Below are 26,178 nucleotides of genomic sequence, written 5' to 3'. Positions count from 1 at the left end.
TGGCCTGGGACCTGTCAACCTTTGGGACCATCTTTCCCCACATATGCCCCAGAGAGTACTGTGTTCAGGATCTCAAAATCCCTTAATGATTCCTGGGCCTAAGGAAGCCCGGCTGACTACCACCAGGGTCAGGGCCTTCTTTGCAGCAGCTCTCACATGGTGGAATGTGCTCCCGGATAACATCAGAGCCCTGTAGGACCTCTCACAGACCTCTGGGGAGGTAGTGAGACAAGATCACAGTGGAGAGAGTTCCCTTTTAGCAAAGGCAAGTTCAGATACTTTGGCTCCTCCTCTTTCTGTCACCTGACTTGGACAGTTGTGTGTTTTATTATTCAAATGCTGTCATCTGAGGTTGGGTTAAAGTCGAGTCTCAAGCAGTACTCCCTCTAAGCCAGGGGTGTCAAACTCATTTGTTATGAGGGCCAGATCTTCACCTTGTTGGGCCAGGCCATGTGCATCATAAAATGTAATGCCGGGTAGGTGAGATAAAAACTTTATAAAGGACACAGACATACATGCTCAGTCTAATCCAACTCATTGGCTTGTTGAGCCTCAGCCAACAGAAGGGAAGGGAGGCTCGGCTCAGTAGCTCTGTTCTGCAGTTGAGAGAGCTGGCAAAGCTTGCTGTCCTTCCCCCACTTCCTCCCCAAGGGAGAAGCTTCGCTCTGTACCTCCTGTGCTGTTGAGCAAGACTGGCAAAGCAAGTTGTGATGCAGAAGGAAGCTAGAGAGGGAGAAGGAAGCAGACAACAGTTTGGTGCTTGTGGGCCTGATAGGAGCCCTCTGGGGGCCTGATTCGGCCCCCCAGGCCACATGTTTGACACCCCTGCTCTAAGCTGTGGGGGGGGGGTCTTGTGAGCAAAAATTCTACTTTGTGAGCGTCTGGCATTAAAGTTATGAGCTACTGCATAAATTAGTTTGTCCTGTGGCTGTTTTTCCTGAGCTGAAACAAAAATGTGTGAGCCAGAGGCTAAAAAACTAAAAAGCTAGCTCACATTAACTCAGCTTAGAGGGGACACTTGTCTCAAGTATGAAAATGTTGTAAGATCACAGACCAAACCATAAATAGGGAAGGCTGCACAAGTGTCCAGGAGGCAAAAATGAGTTTTGTAACTATATCCAAGTTTGCTCCTTGTTCTAGGGGAAATATCTTCCTGATTTAAAGAGCCACCACTCTTGTCTTTCTGTCCCTGATCCTGTCTCTTTAACACCTGCTAGCTATACAGAAATTAACCAGGAATAGATAGTTGTATCACTTATAACCATTTCACTTATAACCTTATTTATTTTATTTTATTTTATTAGATTTATATCCTGCCCCCCCTGTAACAGGCTCAGAGCTGCTAACAACCGATAAAAACCACATCAGACCGTAAGACTTAAAAACAATCAGCAAATACTATACAATGAAATAATCAATTAAAATTACATAATTGGTAAGCAATAGCACCACCAGTACTATCCAAGATCTTGTCAGGTATGGCGCGCATGATGTTAATAATGGTAATGTCGGCCAAGATTATCAGTTCTGTGGCAACTTGACATATTACTCACTAAATGCAAGGCGGAATAATTCTGTCTTGCAAGCCCTGCGGTACTGTGAGAGGTCCTACAGGGCTGTGATGTTATCTGGGAGCACATTCCACCATGTGAGAGCTGCCGCAAAGAAGGCCCTGACCCTGGTGGTAGTCAGCCGGGCTTCCTTAGGCCCAGGAATCATTAAGGGATTTTGAGATCCTGAACACAGTACTCTCTGGGGCATATGTGGGGAAAGGTGGTCCCAAAGGTTGACAGGTCCCAGGCCATGTAGGGCTTAAAAGGTTAAGATCAGCACCTTGAAACAAATCGGGAATGCCACAGGTAGCCAATGCAGAGCTTTCAGCTTGCTTTTTTGTTTGTTGGTTTTGTGGGAGATGTTGCTATTAGAGATATAGGAGCAGTTTAAGGAACAGTAGTCCTGAACAAAAAATGTACTAACTGGTTTTTCCTAAGACCTCGCTTGTCCTGAGTCACTCAGGGACTGTGTTTTAATTAGGATTAATATATATATTTTTGTGAGCAAATGACATTTAGGCACTTGGTTTATCACCAGGTTCTCCAGCCCTACCCAGCAACATGGTGTATTTTGGAAGCTCTCAGGACGAGGAGGATGAAGAAGAAGAAGACGAAGAAACAGAAGATGCTAAGGTAGCTTCGAATAACGCTTCGTCTTCGTGCCAGTCGACACCCAGGAAAGGGAAAACCCAGAAGCAAGTTCCAAATGGACATGGTAGGTTATGGAACGTGAAAACTTATTTGCCTCTCCTAGTTGGAGTAGAGGATGTTGGTAAATGGGATTTAGAAGCTATCAAAGTACTGAGCTGAGTTCTTTGTCCTGCAGTAGAAGAAGAAGATGAAGAAGATATTGGATTTATATCCCGCCTTCCACTCCGAAGAGTCTCAGAGTGGCTCACAATCTCCTTTACCTTCCTCCCCCACAACAGACACGCTGTGAGATGGGTGGGGCTGGAGAGGGCTCTCCCAGCAGCTGCCCTTTCAAGGTCAACCTCTGCCAGAGCTATGGCTGACCCAAGGCCATGCTAGCAGATGCAAGTGGAGGAGTGGGGAATCAAACCTGGTTCTCCCAGATAAGAGTCCGCACACTTAACCACTACACCAAACTGGCTTTCCAGTCGCTCGAGATCATCACTTCTTTTCACAGAACAAAAATAAAACAGTAGCATCCTTCATTGCATCTACCGCACTTGCTCCAAAGGAAAATGACCCTTTACTGTAAGATGATTCTTCTTTTAAAAAAAAAGAGAGAGAGATGTTATGCATAAAAGCCGATGATCCTGAATTTAAAAATGACCCTTGTTCTAAAAAGGTAGCAATGTACAATATGCAATAAGTAATACGGCTAGGGAAGAAAATGGTTACTTATGCTTTTGACACCTGTTTGAATGGTAACTCTTCACAAGCAGCACTGGATGGCACTGTTTCAGATTTAAAAGGCAAGAGACTGGCTTTGTAAAATGACCCCCAGTCCACTCAAAAGCCACACTACTAGGTTACTAGCCACCCTGAGCCGCCTTGGTGGGAAGGGTGGGATATAAATGGAGGGAAGGAAGGCTGGGCATTCCTAAACTGAATTAACTTCTAATGATAGTACTGAAATACTTACCATTTGTGTGAGTATTGAAATTAGGGGGCTTTCCTTGGCAATGCGCTGTTTAATTCTGTTTAATGGTTGACACAGGATTTGAACCCAAAGTCCTATTCTTTGTCCAACCACTGTACCAGGGGTGGCCAAACTTGCTTAACATAAGAGCCACATAGAATAAATGTCAGAAGTTTGAGAACTGCAGGACATGAACGTCAGATGTTGGAGAGCCGCGAGGAAGGGAGGGAGGGAGGGAGGAAAGAAGGAAGAAAAATAGATGGGGAGGGAGAGTTGGAAAGAAAGCAACTACAATGTTAAATGCATTCTCCAAGCCGTGGCTGGCTTGGCTTGGAGAAGTGATTTAAAGAGAGAAATGCCTTCTCCAAGGCAGCCAACATTTGAGAGCCGCACAATAAGTGTTATATCATTCCCAAGCCACAGTTTGGCCGCCCCTGCACTATACCATTTTGGCTCTCAGGAGGACAGAGCAATTATTTTATTATTATGGAATTCTAGCTGTCTAGATGCATTTTTAGCATTTTCTCTGTGCCTCTCCTTCTTTCTGAACTTAGCATCAGCAAGACGTATGTACAGTAAACAGCGTTATTTTCATTTCTGATTTGAGACCCTGTTTTCCTAGTCGCTAGGTTAATACATTTGCCCTGTCGCCAGTGCAACATTTTTGTCCCTGTAGCATCCCATCAATTACTTTCTTGCAAATCAGCAGAGTTGCCTTAGTCACAAAGTATTTCCTTCACCTGGCCTTTGTGCAGTAGCCAGATAAATTGATCAGCGCTTTTGTTGCAGGGAGCTGAAAAATGTATTCAGCACCGAGTGGCTTGAAGCCCTAAGCTTGAGCAGCAGCCAGAATGAAAAAGTACTTGGGCTACCATGCCCCCCCCCCCGCCCACCTGCAAAATCATACATATTCTGTTGACATTGGCAGCACCTTCACAGTAAATCACTTCTGTGTTTTTTCCCTAAGACCCAGTGATAAACTTTCTTGCCTTCCGCGCCTTCTCTTGGCTTTGCTGTGTCCTGTCAGCGATGCTTCTCCAGGCAGAGGGGAAGTGTTTCTTTTGCACAGAGAAGGAAACACCTGCAGTAGGTGTGCCCTTGCCCTTAGTTCTCTGCTCTTTATATCAGCTGAGGTCATGAAACCATTTTTCTTCCCGGAATTTCAGTTCCATTGTGCAAGAGTTGTTTTGTTTTAAGAACTGCTAGCGATAAATAATGCTTTAGAACAGGGGTGGCCAAACTATGGCTCAGGAGCCACATGTGGCTCTTTCACACATATTGTGTGGCTCTTGAAGCCCCCACTGCCCCATCGGCTGGCTTGGAGAAGGCATTTCTCTCTTTAAATCACTTCTCCAAGCCAAGCCAGCCAGTAGCTTGGAAAATACATTTTAAGTTAAAGATACTTTATCTTCATGTCTCTCTCCCACCCTCCCTGCCTACCATCTATTTCCTTCCTTCCTTCCTTCCTTCCTTCCTTCCTTCCTTCCTTCCTTCCTTCCTTCCTTCCTTCCTTCCTTCCTTCCTTCCTGCTTTAGAAGGAAACTACGTCCATCACCTATGTTTTTGCCAAGGTCCTTTTTCTTTCTCACAGGTTATGGGAGACGTCACAGAAAATACACCTTCCCCAGTTATGAGATTATTGGAATGGTGTGGGCAGAGTTGCTTCCGTAACTTGCATTCTTAGAGGTTCTTTAATCTCCACACCAAGAAGTATACCTTAAAATTTATTACAGTGGTCATGCAGTAAAAATTAAAGAGAAAGATGTACAAGGAAACGGCATCAAATATATACCTGTCCTCGAGCTAGTAAATTGGAAAGGGGGAAATAGATTAGACCTTTCACTGGTCTGAGGACAGATATATATTTCCTCTTCCAAGAGAAGCAAACAAGTTAGCTACCTACTTTTCTACTGACTTATTGTTGTTCAGTAGAAAGTACGGCTTTTGAGTGCAAGACGAGTTGCGCAACTGATAGTGATTGCAACACAGTAAGGACCCAAATGCAGGGCGTGATAAATGTTGGTGGTTAGGCTGTTTTCTAAGATAATGCTGGGAAAGTGGGAGGGCTGTCAGTGCCATTGCTTCATAACAGTTGAAGAGCTCATTAGTTGATGCAGCCCTAAGCTAATGATAGTACTGAAATACTTATCATTTCTGTCTGTCTAGATCTTAAGAGCAAAGAAACCAAAGAGCAAACAGAACGAACCAGAAATGTGTGTGCATGCGCTGTAGCTGTTGTGTCATTGACATGATTGTGTTTTGACTTAACAACTGCGTTTTCTCTGCCCAGCATGGGAAGGGGTGTGTGTGTCTGTGTGTCCTGTCAGACAGCAGGGGGATAGGGTGCTTAGCTTAACATTCTTCAGATCAGGGTGGCCAAACTTGCTTAACGTAAGAGCCACACAGAATAAATGTAAGATGTTAGAGAGCTGCAAGACATGAACATCAGAAGATGGATGGATGGAAGGAAGGAAAATAGATGAGGAAGGGGGAGAGAGGGAGAGGTGGAAAGAAAGCCACTTTAACTTTGGAGCGCCAGTTTGGTGTAGTGGTTAAGTGTGCTACACCTGGGGGCACACTGAGTTTGATTCCCCACTCCTCTACTTACAGCTGCTGGAATGGCCTTGGGTCAGCCATAGCTCTCGCAGAGGTTGTCCTTGAAAGGGCAGAAGCTGTGAGAGCCCTCTCAGCCCCACCCACTTCAGCTCACCCACCTCACAGGGTGCCTGTTGTGGGGGAGGAAGATAAAGGAGATTGTGAGCTACTCTGAGGGCGGGATATAAATCCAGTTTCTTCTTCTTCTTCTTCTTTCTTCTTCTTCTTTATTCAAGCTCCTGGCTGACTTGGCTTGGAGAAGTGTTTTAAAGAGACAGATGCTTTCTCCAAGCTGGCCGACAGGGTGGTGGGGGCTTCGAGAGCCACACAATATGTGTGAGAGAGTCACCTGCGGTTCCTGAGCCACAGTTTGGCCACCCCTGCTCGCGACCCTCTGATAGAATTTAGCTTTTGTTAGGCCCCTGTCTTGAGAGCAATGTGAAGCAGGTCTACTCACAGTCTTATCCAGGTCTGTTTAATGGGGCTTACTCCCAGGAAAGTATTCTTAGGATTGCAATGTATACACCTCATGCATTGCACCTGAGTCAATGCAGTTTTGCAAGCTGAAACAGTGCAGAGAGATCAATATTGTAAACAGTGTTTGCGGGGAATCTTTTCGTTCTTATACAGGTCTTGCCCGATAACTAGGCTCCAGCTAAATTAAAATAACCTTGTCTTCTATTTTGATTTCTTTCCCCCATCGAGTCACAGAGCCAGTTTGGTGTAGTGGTGAAGTGCACAGACTCTTATTTGGGAGAACTGGGTTTGATTCCCTGCTCCTCCACATACACCTGCAGGAATGGCCTTGGGTCAGTCATAGCTCTCACAGAGTTTGTCCTTGAAAGGACAGCTGCTGTAAAAGCTCCCTCAGCTCCACCCACCTCACAGGGTGTCTGTTGGGGGTTGGAGGTAAAGGAGATTGTGAGCCACTCTGAGAATCCAATATCATCATCCTCTTCTTGACCCCGTAGGGTTTTCAAAGCAAGAGATGTTCAGAGATGATCTGCCATTGCCTGCCTTTGCATAGACTTCCTTGGTGGTCTCCCATCCAAATACTAGCCAGAGCCAACCCCGACCCCCCTTCTGTGGTTGGGTTATCCAAGTCAGGACATTTTGATAGAGCTATTTTTTAAAATCTCTTTATGAAAAAAGTAGATGTGAAATGTTTCACGTAGTACCGTTGTCTTCTCAAAGGAAAGGCTGAAGAAAAACTAATTTCTGTCTCGTTCCTCTCCTTCTTCTCACCCACTGTTTCCCTCATGAACCTGCCTTCTCTCTTCCCAGTCTTCAACGGATCTAACAAGTCAACAAGAGAGAGAGAGACTGTTCAGAAACACAAAATCAAAGAGACGACGCCGGCAAAGGAGAGAAACGGTGAGCACAGATCCGAGAGCCGAAAAGACCAGGCTGCTGCTAATCACCATCCTACAACAAACACGGGCTTCTCCACAAAAGGGCTCACAGCTAATCACCACCACACCCATCATCGATCGGCTCAGGACTTAAGGAAACAGGTAATCTGCTGGGATGCCATTGGGCATGCTAAGATTCTTTGTGTGTTGCCTTTTTTCTGTATGGACAATACTGACAGGCTTCTAAAATTTAGTATGAAGGGAAAATGTTTTTAATACATAAAAATAGATAAAGTTGACTTTCTGTGAGTAGGCGAATGGCCGAAGGAAGCTAGACAAAGGCTGATAGTGATCTCTGGTGCGTCGCACTTTTGCTCCATGCCTCTGTTCTCTTAGAAGTTCTACGTAATATACCTACGGAAATCCGCATGATTGGTAGTTAGGATGCTTTCGCACGACCTTTTCACGTAACCTGATTTTTAGAAATTTCTATCACGTTGTGGCTTTCCATGGGAAAGATTTTTTAAAATACACTTAAATTCGTAACGGAGGGCAAATTTCACCATAAATGAACTTACCATGGAGAATATCCTGAGTTGCTCGCTTAATACGGAGCACACACCCAGGTGATTCGAGCTAGCAAACATGTCATTTCCCCAGTGGCCTTGCTTGGCGTCTTTAAACATTCAGAGAAAGTTCTGACTTCTGTGCGCTGAATTCCAGTCAGCCAGCAAACACCATAAAATTTAGAGGTCCACATCTGTACAAATCCCGTCCCCTCCCTTTGTTCTAGCCTACCAGCAGCTATTTTTCTTCTCTCTGTGGTAATGATTCTAAGAGAAGTTCTCAGAATTCTCTATTATCTCCATGAACCAACAAAGCCCTAAAGCACGGCTTTGTTTGGGGCCCAAGGTTCCTTTTCCTAGCAACAGCTCCTCTGCATATTAGGCCACGCCCCTCTGATGTAGCCAATCCTCCAAGAGCTTAGAGGGCTTTCAGTGCAGGGCCTACTGTAAGTTCCAGGAGGATTGGCTACATCAGGGGGGCATGGCCTAATATGCAGAAGAACTCCTGCTAGAAAAAGAGCCCTGGTTTGGACTAATGTTTGTTCAGCTGGAAGAGACTTGTAAAAAAACTGAATGCTTTTGGCTGTTTGCTGACTTGGCACTCCTTGAGACTTCCCCATCCATGTTTAGTGTTTAGGTCATGAGCCCCTGAGCCATCATGTTCCAATAATTATCTTTTCTGTTTAGATGTCTGTAAATTTATACCCGTAGGCCATTCGTAGGGCTCATATACAAAAGCACTGGGTTTAACATAGGTGGAATGTCTGTTTATATTGTTCATACGACTATGCCTTTTTTGTTTGCTCATGTGAACAGATAGACTGAGCAGGCTGTGAAGCTGGAGATCCTTTTCGGTCCCAGAATATAACTGAGAGCAGAGAATCCACTCTTCACAATTTCATTGGTGCAGAGATACATTCTGTAATCCACATTAATAGGATACCTTCTGAATGGTCCAAGAGAGCTGGGAAGTAGACAGTGTAAGAGGTATCACACGACACAGAGAGGGTTGTGCACGTTTGGAAAACCAATAGAGCCAGTTGCTACAGTGGTCAAAGAGGTCAACGTATTTTATTGTTGTAGCCATAGGCCATAACAACCCAGCAAACCCCCCCAAAGTGTGCACTTTGCTTCCAGCCATAAAAATTAAAACATAAAAAAATACATCGCAAAATACAGTACTATGAACAAGATTTAAAACATATATAATAAAACATTGTGACAGAACGAGGCTATAACTTGGCCAAAATTTTTGTATGGGTGGCTGTAGTTACCGTCTTCCTTATTTTTATTGCTAGTGGGAAAAAAAACATACGAATCAGAAGGCACAAGAACTTTTGTGCTCAGACTTGCTGTAGATAACCCAGAAAGTTTTCTGAAGGCATGGCTTAGGTTTCTATCCAAGATTGAAGCAGTCAAAGCAGTAGCCCCCAACCTTTTTTGGCACCAGGGATCGGTTTGTGGTAGACAATTTTTCCACAGACTGGTGGGGGTGCTGGGGATTTTGTTGCCCCAGGCTGCCTCCAAGCCCCCACTCCATCCCTGCCCTCCCATTGGCGGTCTTTAAATTAGGAGCAGGCGACTTTACGACTAAGTAGCCTCACTCCATGGCCCGGTTGCTAACAGAGGGTTGGGGACCCCTGAGTCAAAGGACTTTGTTTGGGCTAAAAATTCTCCATCAATTCTTTAGACTGGGGCGGGGGGGGGGGTCTGTGGTTAAGAAGCATAAGAAAGGAGCATAAGGCTTTAGTATTGATAGGAAGGGAATAAATGGCAGATAAAGCAGAGGAAGGAAATGTGGGCTTTGCAACGTGATGACAGGGCTTCTGAGAAGCCAACGTGAAAGCTTTCGGCGGCTGCGCTATCAAGGCACTCCTCAGCGTCTGTTTTTTTTCGCCCTCAGGTCCAAAAATAGGCTTTTGATAACGTGATTCTTTTCTCAGATAGGAGCATCAGTAAGCTCTAAATACTGATAAACTAATGAAACTAGAACAGGGAGGGAACCTAAAACCTCTTTTCAAGTATTTAGGCAACTTTCAGTGCAGCCTGAAGCAGAGTCATATACCCTTCTGAACCCCCTGAAGTCGATGACGTAACTGTTTAGGTTTGTGCCGTTTGATTACTGTCTCTGAAATAAAAGGGATACTTCAGTTAATTTCCCAAATCGGTCATTAGAAGTAACCACAGCCACAGTCGCCTCATGGCTCTCTGGCTACATTTACTGTAGAACTACAACCCCATTAATAGGTAAATCAAAATAGCTGTTTTCACAGTATTGTCAACATGGGAAGATACGAAGTCTACAGCCTAGCGTTAAAACCACAGCACTCTTTTATGGTTAAATTGTAGGTCATGTTCAAAAGGAGGGGATTGGAGCTCTGTTTTTCTGTAATATGCTTCCTGTGCTAATAGATCTATTCGCTGTTGTCTCTTTCTCTCTTTCCTTTATGTGTTTTGTTGCTCACGTGCTTTCTGTACCACGTTGTCTTATCCTACTGCTTTAATCCCCCAAGGGGTTGAAGGGAAAGGAAATGTAAGTCAACAGGTCCCTCTATTGGTTATGTAAGTGAATTGGCAAAACGTCAAAGGATATGTTTGGTCATACAGACATTCCATGTCTCATGAGCTGAGTTTTCTCCCTTGACAAGAGTTTTCTTCCTTGGAAACACCAGGTTGTCCTTTAAAAAAACTGTTTTCCTCTTTTCTTTTTCCCCCAGTCTATAAAGTTTGAGAGGCTGTTCTTGTGGTGTATATTTAAAGCAACGTAAAACCATCCGGTTGCCTTGGGATAATGCTTGAAGTTGGAGGGGTAAAGATAAAGTTTCTCTATTTAGGGGAACGGTTGGGATTTTCAAACTATTGAGTGTGTGAGAGAGAGATGAAGATAAATACCAAGGCTGAATCAACATGTGTGACTAGCGGGGGGGGGGGGGCGTTATCAAAGCAAGAGAAGTGACTAATTGTTTGGGGGGGGGTTGCGGATTACTTTGTGCAGTATAACGAGTGATAAAGACTAATGATCAATCACTGTTACTGCTTTTTACATTAAAATTGACTTCTTTCTTATGCGCTCAGTGTAAGCACTGCCTCGGGATGGAACTGGCTCTAGACTCTCTATGGCGATCCTGCGCACCCATTTTATTAGGCTGGTTCACAAAGATTGTGTGTTTTTGGTTAATGGGGGGAGACATATCAACCATAGAAAGGTAAGAAACTGCCTACCATAATTCCTTTTGCTTTCTTTAGTACTGGCTACCCTTCGGGGTCCTGTAAAGTAAGTATAAGCAAAAGAGAGAGCCTTTTATTTTAACATAAATCCAAAAAACGGGTAATTATCTACCCACCCCAACCCCGGTTATTCTTCTCTGGCTTGAAAGTGTCGTTGTAGCTTAATATATACTGTGATGTGGTTTATTTTGTCCTGTGCATATTTTTTTGAAAATATCTGACCTGGGGCATATTTTCTATATGATGTGTATGTGACATGTCTGGAAAATATTGCAAATAAAGCAGATCTGGCAAAGTTGTCAGGAGCAAGACAATATTTGTTCCAGGATTTTAACCGTTGAGGGTCACATCTGTGCTTAGGGAATGTTCCATTTGGAATCAGAAATGGAAATGTAGGGATATATACAGGGCCGACGTGCAAAACCCCGACGCGCACCCACCTCCCTCCCACGGGGGGAAATTTTTGCATGCGCGCAAAGCACACACGGTGTGATGATGTCACCCAGAGGTGATATCATCACGTCAGTCACTGAAGCAACATTGTTTCTGAGCGCTGAGGAGCGGGGGAATTCCTCCAGTCCTTCAGCGCCTAGAAACAATGAGAGGTGCTTTCAGGCTTTGATGTTCTCCTAGGAGAACTCCAAACCCTGAAAGCACCATTGTTTCTGGACGCTGAGGGGTAGGGGAATTCCTCTGACCCTTCAGCGCCCGGAAATAACGAGTGGCGCTTACAGGAGGATGCCAAAGCCTAAAGGCACTGTTGTTTCTGGGCACTGAGGGGTGGGGGAATTCCTCTGACCCTTCAGCGCCTGGAAACAAGTGGCGCTTTCAGGAGAACACCGAAGCCTGAAGGCACTGTTGTTTCTGGGTGCTGAGGGGTAGGGGAATTCCTCTGACCCTTCAGCGCCCGGAAACAACGAGTGGCGCTTTCAGGAGAACATCGAAGCCTGAAGGCACCATTGTTTCTGGGCACTGAGGGGTGGGAGAATTCCTCTGACCCTTCAGCGCCCAGAAACAACAAGCGGCACTTTCAGGCTTTGGCGTTCTCCTTGGAGAATGCCAAAGCTTGAAAGCGCTGTTGTTTCTGGGCACTGAGGGGCCAGGGGAGTTTCTCCGACCCCTCAGCATCCAGTTGGAGGCTCAGGGACAGCGCGAGCGGGGAGGGGGCACCTTCCCTGCCCCCTGTTGGGAGCTGGCGCCCTAGGAAAATGCCTAGGTCACCTACTCCCACGCACCAGCCCTGGATATACAACCCTATCCCAAATATTGATAGGCACCATTTTAGAAGACTGAGGTTTTTATAGTGTTGTAGATTTGTGAAGTAATTTGTACCAGTGTAGGTTGGTAGCTGGCTCAGAAGGATCGAGATGGAACTTCTTATTGAGGTACCTTTTACATACCTAATTGTGTTAGGCTGCTGTTTTAATTTCCCTGTTTCTATCCCGGCAGTTTTTATTCTGTTTTAAGACCGCGAGAGGATTAAAATGGGTGTGTGTGCATGCGCACACACATGCACACGGGTGTCTGTGTTTGGTTGTTCTTGAGAAGAGGTTTGTTTTCCAGCCATCCAAACATATTAGCAGAATTTCTGTTATATAATCTTACTCTCTCTCCTGTAGCCTTTTCTGAGGTCACAGCTATTGCTCAGGGAACAGCAGGAGATAATGCTTGAGACTCTTACTGCTGTACTACATTTATTTCAGCCTCAGGCCAAGTTAAAACCAGGTCAAGGTCTTGAAAAGAAGGAACCTCTCTGTCTAGATTTCCGTGCTAACAATTCTGTTAGGTGCTCTGCTGAAATAGACTCACCTCTCTTAAAAGGTTGCTGGATCAGGTTATCCTAGAGCAGTGATGGCGAACCTTTTAGAGACCTAGTGCCCAAACCGCAACTCAAAACCTACTTATTTATCACAAAGTGCCAACATGGCAATTTAACCTGAATACTGAGGTTTGAGTTTAAGAAAACAACTCATAGTGAAATTAACAAACTGAAAGAACATTTGGTCTGGATAGCATTTGCTTAGGAAACCAACAAAATAGTAACGTCAGAATGGGAAAATGATGGTGAGGGTGTCATAAGGCAATAAATGGAGGCTGTTCATTGCTCTGTTGCTTGTAGGTCTGGGTTAAACTGAGAACATGCCTTTCCCAGAGGTGCTGCTGTCCACCTAATTTACTTCTGAACATGTAACATACATTATAAACATCATTCTAGTTTGCCATTAGGAAAAAAGAAAACATTAAAATATAGTGTGTTTAGTAGGAGCTGATGGTTAGGGTGTCCAAATCAGATCTGGGAGGTCCTGATTCATATGCGCACTCTGCCCTGGCAGCTTGCTGGGAAACCTTGGACCAGTAATATACTCTGAGTTAACCCGCCTCATAGGTTCGTTGTGAGGATAAAAGAGAAGGGGAATGTGTTAGACCACATTGGGGATATTCAGTCTGGAGAAGAGGAGGTTGAGGGGGGAGACATGATTGCTTTTTTGAAGTATTAGAAGGGCTGCCACTTAGAGGAGGGCAGGGAGCAGTTCCTGCTGGCAGCAGAGGAGAGGACTGGCATGGGAAAAACTTTGTAACAATAAGAGTTGTTCAGCAGTGAAATTGACCCCCTCGCTGGCAGTCATTAAACAGCAGCTGGACAAACACTTGTCAGGGATGCTCTGAAAAACCACAACAGCAGTGCAACAGTTCAAAAACAGCTTATCAACAATTTGCCTTATGGTCCCTGTAGCTTAAAAGAGGTCTGCTCAGATACTGCTGTCAGAAGCATCATATTTGAAAGCAAGGAAGCCTGCAGTTCCTCCCTTTCCACTACTAAACCAAAGGCAATTCCGGCCACTGGTTCTGCCAGATTAGTGGGATCCAGCATTTCCTGTAATAAACCCACATCCCTTCAAAAAAACGTGCTTGATTCAAGGTCCTGATTTCTCCTTCCCGCCTGCCCCCCCCCCCATCCCCACACACCCATGCTCTCTTCTTCCCTTTAGCTTGGACTGTGCCACAACAGTTTTGAAATATGAAACACAACGAGGTCTTGGCCACATGAAAATGTGAAGCTGCCTTATACCCACCTCTCTAGTGCAAGGGTGACCAAACTGTGGCTCGGGAGCCACATGTGGCTCTTTCACACACATCGTGTGGCTCTTGAAACCCCCACCAGAGAAGGCATTTGTCTCTTTAAACCACTTCTTCAAGCCATGCCAGCCAGTGGCTTGGAGAATGCATTTAAAGTTCAAGTTGCTTTTTTTCCACCTCTCTCTCTCCCTCCCCACCTATTTCCTTCCTTCCTTCCTTCCTTCCTTCCTTCCTTCCTTCCTTCCTTCCTTCCTTCCTTCCTTCCTTCCTTCCTTCCTTCCTTCCTTCCTTCCTTCCTTCCTTCTCTCAGACATCTGACGTTCATGTCTGGTGGCTTTCACACATCTGACTTTTATTCTATGTGGCTCTTACGTTGAGCAAGTTTGGCCACTCCTGCCGTAGTGGGTCCCATCTTACCCCCTCCCTAAAACTGCAGGAACACCTGCAAGGAATTTTCCTCTGTGTATTGTGCTTGGGGGCTGCATTGTGGTTGCACCCTACCACGTCAGAATTCCAAAGGTGCCCATGAGCTCAAAAAGGTTGGAGTGTCCTGTTGTCTCTCTGAAGGAGGCCCAGTTAAGGTTGGCAGGTTTGGGTCGGGAAATACCTGGAGATTTGGGGGAAGGAGCCTGAGTTTAGGGAGAGGAGGAGCTTCAATGATATATGACTCCAGAGCCTCATGCGGGGGGGGGGGGGACGATGGAGCATGCGCGCCCACAGAGAGGGCTCCGAGTGCCGTCTCTGGCACCTGTGCCATAGGTTCGCCACCACTGGCCTAGAGTTATATTTAGATCCTTCCTCCACCCCAATAGCTTTTCTTCTCTTATCTTGCTTCTCACTCTGCTTCTCTAGAGCGTGTTCTCTCTTCCTTCTGGTCTCTTATCTTCTAGAACAGGCTCCCCAACCCTCCATGGACTGGTACAGGTTCGTGGCCTGTTAGCAACCGGGCCGTGAGCTGTATAATTATTTCATTATAGATTACAATGTAGTAAGAAGAAGAAGAAAATGACATTGGATTTATATCGTGCCCTTCACTCCGAATTTCAGAGTCTGAGTGACTCACAATCTCCTTTACCTTCCTCCCCCGCAACGGACGCCCTGTGAGGTGGGTGGAGCTGAGAGAGCTCTCCCCAGAAGCTGCTGTTTCAAGGACAGCCCTGTAAGAGCAGTTGTAAGTGGAGGAGTGGGGAATGGACACTCAGGCCTCGGATTCAGCGGGAGCTCACAGGGGCGCAGCTCTTGAACCTTTCTGACAGTTCCACCTCCTTCTTCCCACCTTGTCCACTGAATAGTAGGTGCATCTGCATAGCAATCCCTGGATGAGCTCCACCACCTTTCTTCTACAAAACGACCTCTGTGCACACTTAACCACCACACCAAACTAACAGAAATAAAGTGCACAGTTGTATCATCCAGAAACCACCACCACCCCCAGTTGGATTTAAAATGGCTTCCTGAAGATGGTGGGCTTGGGGGTGTCATTTTGTACCATTAAAAAGTGAGTTGCTGTAGTTTGGTGCTTGGCTTGATTTTGTCAGTGCCTGCAGAGAGAAGCAACTATGGCTAGAGAGATGCTATGAAGAAGTAGAAAAGGACAGAGGGGTCCCTTTTGCATTTCTGTGTAGCTACTAGGGATCAGGGCTCTTTTTTGTAACAGGTACTCCTTTGCATATTAGGCCACACACCCCTGATGTAGCCAATCCTCCTGGAGCTTACAGTAGACCCTATACTAAGACCCTTGTAAGCTCTTGGTGGATTGGCTACATCAGGGGGGGTGGGGTCTAATATGCAAAGGAGTTCCTGCTACCAAAAAAAGCCCTGCTAGGGATGTGAATTTTGTTAAATAGAGCAACCATTTTAAACTATCAAAAATGTTACCTAGGAACCATTAACAAAACCACCATCTGAGTAGGCAAAATGTATGCATTATACCTAATTCTGTGCCTAGGCCCTTTGTGGATTGGAAAACCCAGAAAATAAAGCCAGATACACACAGAAGATATTTTTGTACAAACTGAGGGTTTCCTTCCTCCCCCGTTTGTAGAAAACAGACATATTAAAATAAAACAAAACTGGGGAGGGTTTACCCTTTCCCACATTTCAAAACCTTGGACAATGTTTAAATATACACGATATAAACAATAAATGAATATTGTGTAATCATTTAAAAGTATGACATCCCTTGTAGCAACCGGCTTTCCCAGCTGTGCTTGCAGATATCATAATCACTGTTTCCAGTGTTCCTTTGAGCGTGGCAAGGTCTTTTCCCCGGTGGAGATTATTCCTGACTTGCCTTTGTCAGAGTGCCATTGCTTTTGTCTAATATTGGTCAATTCATTAAGGAAGTTTATATGCTGTCTTTTGAGGCAGTAAACAAGCTTTTAAAAAAAAGTAACATAATGTAATAAAGCATAACTTATAAAACAAAACAAGCCCCTAAAAACAAGCCGTTAGAACAGCATTAAACCACCACTTAGCAACCTGGAACAACCCAGCATATGCTGCATTCCATCATTATGTCAAGCCAACTAGAAGGCCAAAAGTGTTTATTGTTAGGTTCACATGTGCCCTTGATTTTGCCCTTCCTTGTAAAGCACAGTAAAGGGAGGGACGGTGGCTCAGTGGTAGAGCATCTGCTTGGGAAGCAGAAGGTCCTTGGTTCAATTCCCGGCATCTCCAACTAAAAAGGGTCCAGGCAAGCAGACATGAAAAACCTCAGCTGTAGACCCTGGAGAGCCACTGCCAATCTGAGTAAACAAGACTGACTTTGATGGACCCTTGAGGGTCTGATTCCGTATCAGGCAGCTTCATATGTTCATATGTTCAAAGGAGTCACGCTTTAAAACTAGGGAGGAGCACAAGCCAAGAAATAAGAAAAGCCAACTTTGTGTACATTCAGGCTTAATTTTGACTTGACACAATGTTTGAATGTAGCAAAAGGCTAGTGACAAACTAATTCCAGTAATTCCTGTTCTGTCGCTTTCAGTCTGACTCTGTTGCAGCTAACTTTATGTATGTGAAACTGTCTGGATAGAAACTATTTTTTTTTTAAATTATAAACATCAAAGGGCGCAAGTATTCTAATTATTAGATGAATATTTATCACCTGATTCTTAAATATTTAGTGCCTCCTGGCTGAAATTATTCTAAACTCTGGATCCTTCTGATCTAGGCTGGCCTTTTGACACCTGTTGAATATAATTATGTGTGGATTCATTATCATTTGTTCTTGTTGTAATGGTGGTCGGATTTTAAATGGCAGTAGAAGATGGAAAAGAAGTAGAAAAAGATTCTGGTAGTTTTTCATTAGTTAACATTAGCTAGGCTAGGCTATATTTAAATTTCTGATCAACTGAAGAAACAATCCCATTGACTTGCAGTTCTTTGGCAGGGTACAATAACTTTATCTTGGAACTAATTCAAGAAGGTGGATCCTTTCAGACACTATTCCTCTCCTCTTTACTTTTGCTACCACTAGGGTTGCCAGCTCAAGGTTTAGAGATACCTTTTGATTTGGGGGGTGGAGCCTGAAGAGGGTGCAGTTTGGGGAGGGGAAGGGACTTAAGTAATGCCTCAGACTCCACCTTCCAAGGCTGCCATTTTCTCTAGGTCGGGGTGGCCAAACTTGCTTAATGCAAGAGCCACACAGAATAAATGTCATATGTTTGAGAGCTGCAGGTCATGAATGTCAGATATTTGAGAGCCGCAAGACAGGAAGGAAGGAAGGAAGGCAAGCAAATAGATGGAAGGGGTAGAAAGAAAACAAATTTAACTTTAAATACATTATCCAAGCCGGTTGATGAGGCAGTGGGAGCTTCAAGAGCCTCACACGCAATATGTGTAAAAGAAACACAAGTGGCTCCTGAGCCACAGTTTGGCCATCCCTGTTCTAGGTGAACTAATCTCTGTTACCTGGAGATCAGTTATAATCCCAGAATCTCCAGATCTCCTGCTACCACCTGGAGGCTGGCAACCCTAGCTGCCAATAGTATTTTAGAAAGGACAAGATCAAATCAGTGTTTTGAATACATACCCATTTTAGGTGCATCTGCATACATGTGCAGTCCTTTTACAGTTCAGTGTGGAGCTGGAGGTGGAAGGTGGTAGTTCACAGGCAGGGACACCAAGCTGCTTCTTTAGCCTTTGTGCCAATATTGGTGTCAAAGGTAGTTTAAAAAGCTGCAGACCAGTTTAAGAACAAAAAAAAAATCAGGAGTGGGTGAATATTGTAAAGAATGTCAGCTCTGACTAAAGCAGAGACAAACACGTTATACACTGAGAGAGCAGGGGTTTTTTTGGGGGGGGTGTATGTATGAGACATCTGGTTTTCTTTATTTAAAAAAAAGTATTCAAGGTAACTTTCTGTGATATGAAGACTGTGATCTAGAGATGGCATGTGGGACCTAACTTGGTCAGAGGACTAGAAGATGTGGCTCCTTCTGTGTGGTAGTTGGAGGTCGTGGGGTAGAGAATTTTTATTAATGGTTTTTCTATTTTTTTTTCTCTTCCTCCTGCTTTTGTGGCACACTTGGCTTTTCCAGGTCTCCAAGGTCAACGGTATCACTCGCATGTCATCCCCGAGTGCAAACACAGCCAGTGCCAAAAAGATGAGAGAAGTCAGACCTTCACCGTCCAAAACTGTGAAGTACACTGCAACAGTGACAAAGGGAACTGTCACATACACCAAAGCCAAGAAAGAACTGGTCAAGGAAACCAAACTAAATCATCACAAGCCCAGTTCACCCGTCAACCACACAATCTCAGGGAAAACGGAAAGTAGCAATGCAAAAACCCGCAAACAGGTGCTATCCCTTGGAGCGGCCAAGCCCAACAATACCGCTGTTAACGGTGTCAAGGTCAATGGCAAATTGAACCAAAAGACATGCACTAAGGAGGTAGGGAGGCAGCTGAGGGAGGGGCTTCGCAATTCGAAAAGAAGGCTGGAAGAGGCAAACCACATAGACAAAACCCAGTCACCGACCAAGAAGTTAAAGGGCGCGGCCAGTGTGACAGAAGCCCCGAGCAAAAAGGCCCCCCCGGAGAAGCCTTTGCTGAACGGCCATGTGAAAAAGCCTGGAAGTCAGGAAGTGCCACAAAAAAGCCTGGAAAGAAACAGGCCGAAGAGAGCCGCCGCCGGGAAGAACACGCCAGGGAAACAAGCACATAACAAAACTGAAAATGCCTCCTGTGAAAATCATTCTACCTCTCAAACGGAGTCCTTGCACAAGCCACACGACTCAGTGGGGAAGCACGAGAAGGGGGGGACCGTCAAGTCCGGGTGGGCCACGATGGAGGAGATTCCCATCCTCAGGCCTTCCGCGAAGGAGTTCCACGACCCATTGATATACATTGAGTCAATTCGTGCTCAGGTCGAGAAGTACGGGATGTGCAGGGTGATCCCTCCGCCCGACTGGAGGCCCGAGTGCAAACTCAATGAAGAGATGCGGTTTGTGACCCAGATTCAGCACATTCACAAGCTGGGCAGGCGCTGGGGGCCCAACGTGCAGCGGCTGGCCTGCATCAAGAAGCACCTCAAATCTCAGGGCATTACAATGGATGAGCTTCCACTCATAGGTGAGTGCTTGGACTCCTTTGCAGTTTGCGACTTAAGGGCAACGCTTGGAGGTTGTTCTTCAGGTTCTGTTTGAGTTGCTGCCTTGTGAAAGCTGAAAGATACCAGAGTTCTCTGTTGATGTGTCAGTCACGGGCATGCAGGGACGCTTTCTTGTAATATGATCCGCTTATGTGGATTCATCTTTCTTCACTAGGTGTTCAGTAGTTTTGTTACAGCAAAAGGAAAAAAGTAATCTGTACTCAGTTTTCAAGTATGTAATTCAATTCTTTCAGCCAGTTTGGTGTAGTGGTTAAGTGCGCGGACTCTTATCTGGGAGAAGCGGGTTTGATTCCCCCACTCACAGCTGCTGGAATGGCCTTGGGTCAGCCATAGTTCCCTCAGAGGTTGTCCTTGAAAGGGCAGCTGCTGTGAGATCCCTCTCAGCCCCACCCACCTCACAGGGTGTCTGTTGTGGGGCGGGGGAGAAGGTAGAGGAGATTGTGACTGCTCTGAGATTCAGAGTATAGGGTGGGATATAAATCCAATATCATCATCTTCATATCTACAAAAAGAAGTCATCAGATGTTCTAAAGCAAGGGTGTTGAACTCATTTGTTATGAGGGCCAGATCTGACATAAATGTGACCTTTTCCGGCCAGGCCGTGTGTGTCATAAAAGGTAATGCCAGGTAGTGGAGCCTTTATAAAGGACTGACAAAATACAATTAAAGATTTAAAACATTAGCACTCATTGGTCTTAAAGGTGCTTTCTTTGGATCTCCGATGGGATCCAGGGAACTGGGCAAAGGAAGCTGTGGTTCTTTCCTTTCTTCCCTAGAGGACCAGTTCGGGGAGGAGCCTCAGCCAACAGAAGGAAGCTCAGTAGCTCTGCTGTGTGGCTCAGTAGCTCTGCTGTGTGATTGAGAGAACCTGGCAAAGCAAGCTATTCCTCCCCCCCCTTCCTCCGCAAAGGAGGAGCCTCAACCAATGGAGAAAACAGAGGCTTTGCTCTGTAGCTCCTGTGTGATTGAGCAAACCTGGCTAGGCAAGCTGTGATGCAGCAGGAAGCAAGAGAGAGGGAGAAAGAAGCAGATGACAGCCAGTTGCTTGGAGGCCTGATAGGGGCCTGATTCGGCCTGCAGGCCTCATGTTTGACACCCATGTTCTAAAGTATCATTGGTCTTCATTATACAGTATTAGTATGTTCAGCACGCATATACTAATTGTTTAACACTGTAAATGAATTCACAAATTTGTTTTTCCTTTCTGGCAATCCTGTCTCAAGTATTGCACCAGCACATGGATGCTGCATTGATAGTATCTTTGAAGTGATTTCCACAAGCAGCTGAAATCACAATTTTTTTAGTAATCCACCAGCATTTTATGTCTTTACAATAATAAGCATTAAGGGGCAGTTTGCAAAATGATGGTTTCATTCTCTTTCTCAGTAGGTGGCCGTAAGAGCTAGTAGTAGCTGTTCGGGGCTTGATTTAAGTGAATTGTTAGTTTGCTGTCTGCCATGCAAAATGATGTGTGTGTAAAGAGCATATTTTTAAAAATCTACCCTGTTTGGCAAAAGAACTGTTCCATTAAAGGCACCCTTTGGGGAAATGTCTTCTTTTTAAAAAACCTGCTTGTCCCATACAATTTTTAAAATTAATAGGTTTTCTTTAGCCTTAATCTGTTTGGATGGCTAGAGCCAATTTTAACTGGTGAAGAGAAATTCTCACTAGAGCTGAGAGTTAAGGACATGTCTGTTCTACTTTTGAAGCTATTTTGGTTCTGAGAAAATTTTAAAGGCAACCTCCTATTAAATGCAACCAGAAGTAGCTGCTGTTTATTAAATTCTAAATGACTGCTTTTGACTTCAGCCAAAATCTAGAAGCTTAAAGATACCTGAGATTCCAACCTTTGTTTTAGTATCTCACCCTTCAGTAGCCCAAGAGATACTTACATGAAAGTTTTGATGATATTCTTTGTATTTATTTAGAAGAAGAAGAATTGCAGATTTATATCCTGCCCTTCTCTCTGAATCAGAGACTCAGAGCAGCTCACAATCTCCTATATCTTCTCCCCCCACAACAGACACCCTGTGAGGTGGGTGGGACTGAGAGGGCTCTCACAGCTGCTGTTCTTTCATGGACAACCTCTGCCAGAGCTATGGCTGACCCAAGGCCATTCCAGCAGGTGCAAGTGGAGGAGTAGGGAATCAAACCCGGTTCTCCCAGATAAGAGTCCACACTCTTAACCACTACACCAAACTGTCTCTCTACACCAAACTGGCTCTCTATTTATTTTAATCCTTTGACTGATTAGTTAAAAGACAGGAGACGGTCATCTCAGAATTCTTTATGATGTTTATGATTCACCTATGATTATCTTCCCAAAGCAAAGCCTCACAATGGCTGCTTTCTGAAGTTTAGTTTAACCACAGTTAAATATGCACAAACCCAGACTGCTCCCAGACTTGCACGAACACCTGCTTCTGTGTTTTCTCTGTTCCTTCTTGCAGAGAACAGTGGGTTAAGGTTGACTCGGATTACTCATGACATATGTATGCAGGTGCATGTCTTAACCAAAGTTAACTTGGTTTCTTAACCGAGCTTTCAACCTGGCTTAGGGTCCCAGTTAGGCAAACCAATTCAGTAATGTTTGCATTACTGAGCCAGTTTGGTGTAGTGATTAAGTGTGTGGACTCTTTTCTGGGAGAACTGGGTTTGATTCCCCACTCCTCCACTCGCAGGTGCTGGAATGGCCTTGGGTTAGCCATAGCTCTCGCAGGAGTTGCCCTCGAAATGGCAACTGCTGTGAGAGCACTCTCAGCCCCACTCACCTCACAGGGTGGCTGTTGTGGGGGGAGAAGATATAGGAGATTGTAAGTCGCTCTGAGTCTCTGATTCAGAGAGAAGGGCGGGGTATAAATCTGCAGTCATCCTCTTCATTTGTACGTTGTGGATACTTGACATTTTTCTTTACTACAAGCACTGAGCACATCATGCTTGGGGGGGGGGGCGGTGTAAAGGGAATGTCCAGGCGTGTGCAAATGCCAGGTTTGTGCACATTGTTGTTTATCCCTGGCTAAATCGGACATCTGATCGGACTGCTCTTCTGTCTTAATTGGCACCTTACCGTCATTTATTTTAGGGATCTTATTGGCATATGTAGATTCAGGAGAATGTCATTTGTTTATGATGCAGAGTTGTACTCAAAAGGTCTCTCTGCTCTTTTAACTCTGATTCAAACATAATATGTATATTATGAAAGAAATACGTTCTTACACTTCATGGCTTTATTAATAATATGCCAAACAAGAATACATGTGCCAGATGCATCTGAGTTTTAAGGAAAACAAGCTTCATGGTCCTTTTATTCTCTGAACCTGACAAATCAATGAAAATGTTGTCACTGGCAGCAGTGAAGCGTCAGTTTAAGCCCTCCTACCCAAAATAGTCTCGGTTTCACAAAATATAACCAGACACAAAATATAACCAGAGACATTCCTCTAACATAGTCACTTCCAGCGAGTTCTGAATGGGTAAAATTGGGGGTTGGATTTTTAATGTAAAGTAAACATAAAAGCAGTTGGTGGAAACTAACCTTCCTCACTGTACCATGTTACCCTGTGTGGCTCTTCTCTTGTTCAAAGCGAAGATTGCAGTAAGAAATTGTGTTTGAATTACCTTGCATGAAACATATGTTTGAATTACCTTGCGTGAAACCCCTGAAACATCAGGGGTGTGTGGGCTAATGTGCAAAGGAGTTCCTGCTACAAAAAAAGCCCCGAGAGTGAGGACAACCACAGCACAGAAAAGGCGGGGCACCCCCAGAAATTCCATCTAAATAATTATTTGCATGACGATTCCATTTTTACGTTTTATTATTAATGTCTTACAAACTGGCCACTTAGCCAATATCCACAGACAACATAGTGGGCATTTTAGTAATATCAAGAGGGCTTTTTTGTAGCAGGAGCTCCTTTGCATATTAGGCCACACACCCCTGATGTAGCCAATCATCTTGGAGCTTGCAGGGCTCTACTTACAGGGCCTACTGTAAGCTGCAGGAGGATTGGCTACATCAGGGGGTGTGGCCTAATATGCAAAGGAGTTCCTGCTACAAAAAAAGCCCTGATAAACCTGAGCTTCTTTGGGTAGATTTGGGGCTGGCGTTTTTTTCCCACATTGCTGCTTGATAAGAATAGTAACTAATGGATTGGTCCTGTCCTTTCTCCAGGGAGAGAGGAAAAAGTGGGGTCATTTAATAGCATAAAACCTGATCAGAGAGCCGCTCTGCATTTATATTGCGCAAACGAGTGCTTTTTGTAAGATATAGGTGTCACAAAGTATGCCCTGTACGTTGTCTAGCACAATATTAATGATTAGTAGTGACAACTGAACCAATTAGGAGTAGATCTGTGCTGTGTAACAGAGGAGCTAATTCGGCTGGTGACATTTGTAATGGCGTTGGCCAAAAGAGCAAGAGGTTGTCTTGAAAACAAGCTGGAATGTTTAATTTTATACCCGTCACATTCTTTATTGGGACACTGAAAGGTTGTTGGCTGGTTTTGTGGGGCGAGGGGAGGGGGCACATTGTTTCTAGGGATGCAGAGCAAAGGAACATGACAAGAATTTGTGTTGCGCATCGTTATTCCGGGGGGACCCTGAAAACTAGCACTCGCTAGCAGAAAGCGGGGGGAGGGAGGGAAATGTTTGCAGGGCAATCCATTATTCCCTATGGTACCAACTCCCATAGGGTATAATGGTGAGTTGATCTGTGGGTATCTGGGGCTCTGAGGGGCTACTTTTTGAGGTAGAGGTACCACATTTTCAGCATAGCATCCAGTGCCTCTCTTCAAACCATCCTCCAAGTGTCAAAAAGATTGGACCAGAAGGCCCAGTTCTGTGAACCCCAAAAGAAGGTGCCCCTATCCTTCCTTATTTCCAATGGAGGGAAGGCTTTAAAAGGCGCTTGGCCCCTTTAAATGTGATGGCCAGAATTCCCTTTGGAGTTAAATTATGCTTGTCAACACCCTGCTCCTGGCTCCACCCCCATGTCTCCGGGCTCCACCCCCAAAGTCACCAGATATTTCTTGAATTGGACGTGGCAACCCTAAAATTGACCCCCTTGGCACATTCCATATGAATACATAAACGTCCCCAGATGTGTGCAGAATCAAGTTTAGCAAACCCCAAAGAAGTTCAGTGCTGGAATGGGGCACTGTAGCAATTAAGGTGAATGCTTGGGAAAAGAAGTGTTTGATATTATCACTGCTACATTCAAGGAGTTTTCTTGATGTATTCAATTATGTTTGAACGGACAATGTGATGTATTCAATTATGTTTGAACGGACTCTAGAATTCAAAGACCAAAACTTGAAATTAAAGATTCAAATGGAATCGTCATGCAAATAATTATTTAGATGCAATTTCTGGGGGTGCCCCGCCTTTTCTGTGCTGTGGTTGTCCTCACTCTCGGGGCTTTTTTTGTAGCAGGAACTCCTTTGCACATTAGCCCACACACCCCTGATGTAGCCAATCCTCCAAGAGCTTACAAGGCTCTTTGTACAGGGCCTACTATAAGCTTCAGGAGAATTGGCTACATCAGGGGTGTGTGGCCTAATATGCAAAGGAGTTCCTGCTACAAAAAAAGCCTTGCTCACCCTCATCACTGTTGTGACGTCTTAACTGTGCATCTCACTCTTTTAACTTCAAAAGGCTTCATTCTAGCTCTTTTAGAGGGACAGCCCCCCCCCCCCGTAGGGCAGATTCCATTTGCCAATCTGATGGTTGTCCAGTACCATTGTAGTCCTAATTGATGAGCTAAGCAATAATTCCAGCTCCTACGGAAAGTATTGGAACAGTAGGGTTGATTGATTGTTCTTCCGATGGCCCCATTCCAGAAAATAATACAAAAGTGATATAAGTACTGTTGATTACATCCTAGTCTCAGGGCCAAGCCAGGCAATGTTCTTGAAATTCTGTGATGGGAGTTTCCAGTACTTTTAGTGCAGTCATCAAGCTAGTGCGAGCCTGAATCCCAAGTGGGACTACAATGCAAGGAAAGGATGGAAGCAGGGTAGGATTGCCTTGCCACCGTTTTCCTGATCAAAATGGCCCCGGGGAGCTGATGCTTGCTCTATTAGAGAAACACATGGGGTACCAGTAAGGGTACTCATAGAATCATAGAGTTGGAAGGGGCCATACAGGCCATCTAGTCCAACCCCCTGCTCAATGCAGCCTAGAGCATCCCTGACAAGTGTTCGTCCAGGCACTGCTTAAAGACTGCCAGTGAGGGGGAGCTCACCCACCTCCCTACGTAGCTGATCCCTGTTGCACAACTCTCACTGTGAAAAAGTTTTTCCTAATATCAGCCGGTATCTTCCCGCCCTTGATTTAAACCCATTACTGTGAGTCCTATGCCTCTACTGCCAACATGAACAGCTCCCTGCCCTCCTCTAAGCGACAGCCCTTCAGATATTTTAAAAAGAGAGCAATCATTTCCCCACCTCAACCTCCTCTTCTCCAGACGGAACATGCCCAAGTCCCTCAGCCTTTCCTCTTTTTTATTTTTTTAAGGGAACTCCAATCATGAGACTTCCAGTGTGTTGTCCACTTTGTCCCTCATTGCAGTGATAAGCCTGTGTCTGGG

At 44.9% G+C, this 26,178-nt stretch overlaps 1 protein-coding gene across 1 annotated transcript in view; it reads left to right on the top strand.

Moving 5' to 3' along the window:
- Positions 1–26,178, top strand: part of JARID2 (jumonji and AT-rich interaction domain containing 2) — a 280,348-nt gene that overhangs the window by 212,498 nt on the left and 41,672 nt on the right. Inside the window, exons 5-7 of the mRNA XM_060244252.1 lie at positions 2,092–2,268; positions 7,039–7,268; positions 18,520–19,552. Coding sequence (XP_060100235.1) covers positions 2,092–2,268; positions 7,039–7,268; positions 18,520–19,552 — 1,440 coding nt within the window. The remainder of the gene's footprint in view (positions 1–2,091; positions 2,269–7,038; positions 7,269–18,519; positions 19,553–26,178) is intronic.

The sequence above is a fragment of the Heteronotia binoei genome, chromosome 7 (assembly GCF_032191835.1).
Source record: "Heteronotia binoei isolate CCM8104 ecotype False Entrance Well chromosome 7, APGP_CSIRO_Hbin_v1, whole genome shotgun sequence".
In the NCBI taxonomy this organism is placed as follows: Eukaryota; Metazoa; Chordata; class Lepidosauria; order Squamata; family Gekkonidae; genus Heteronotia; species Heteronotia binoei.
This window is presented reverse-complemented; position numbering and strand designations above follow the sequence as displayed.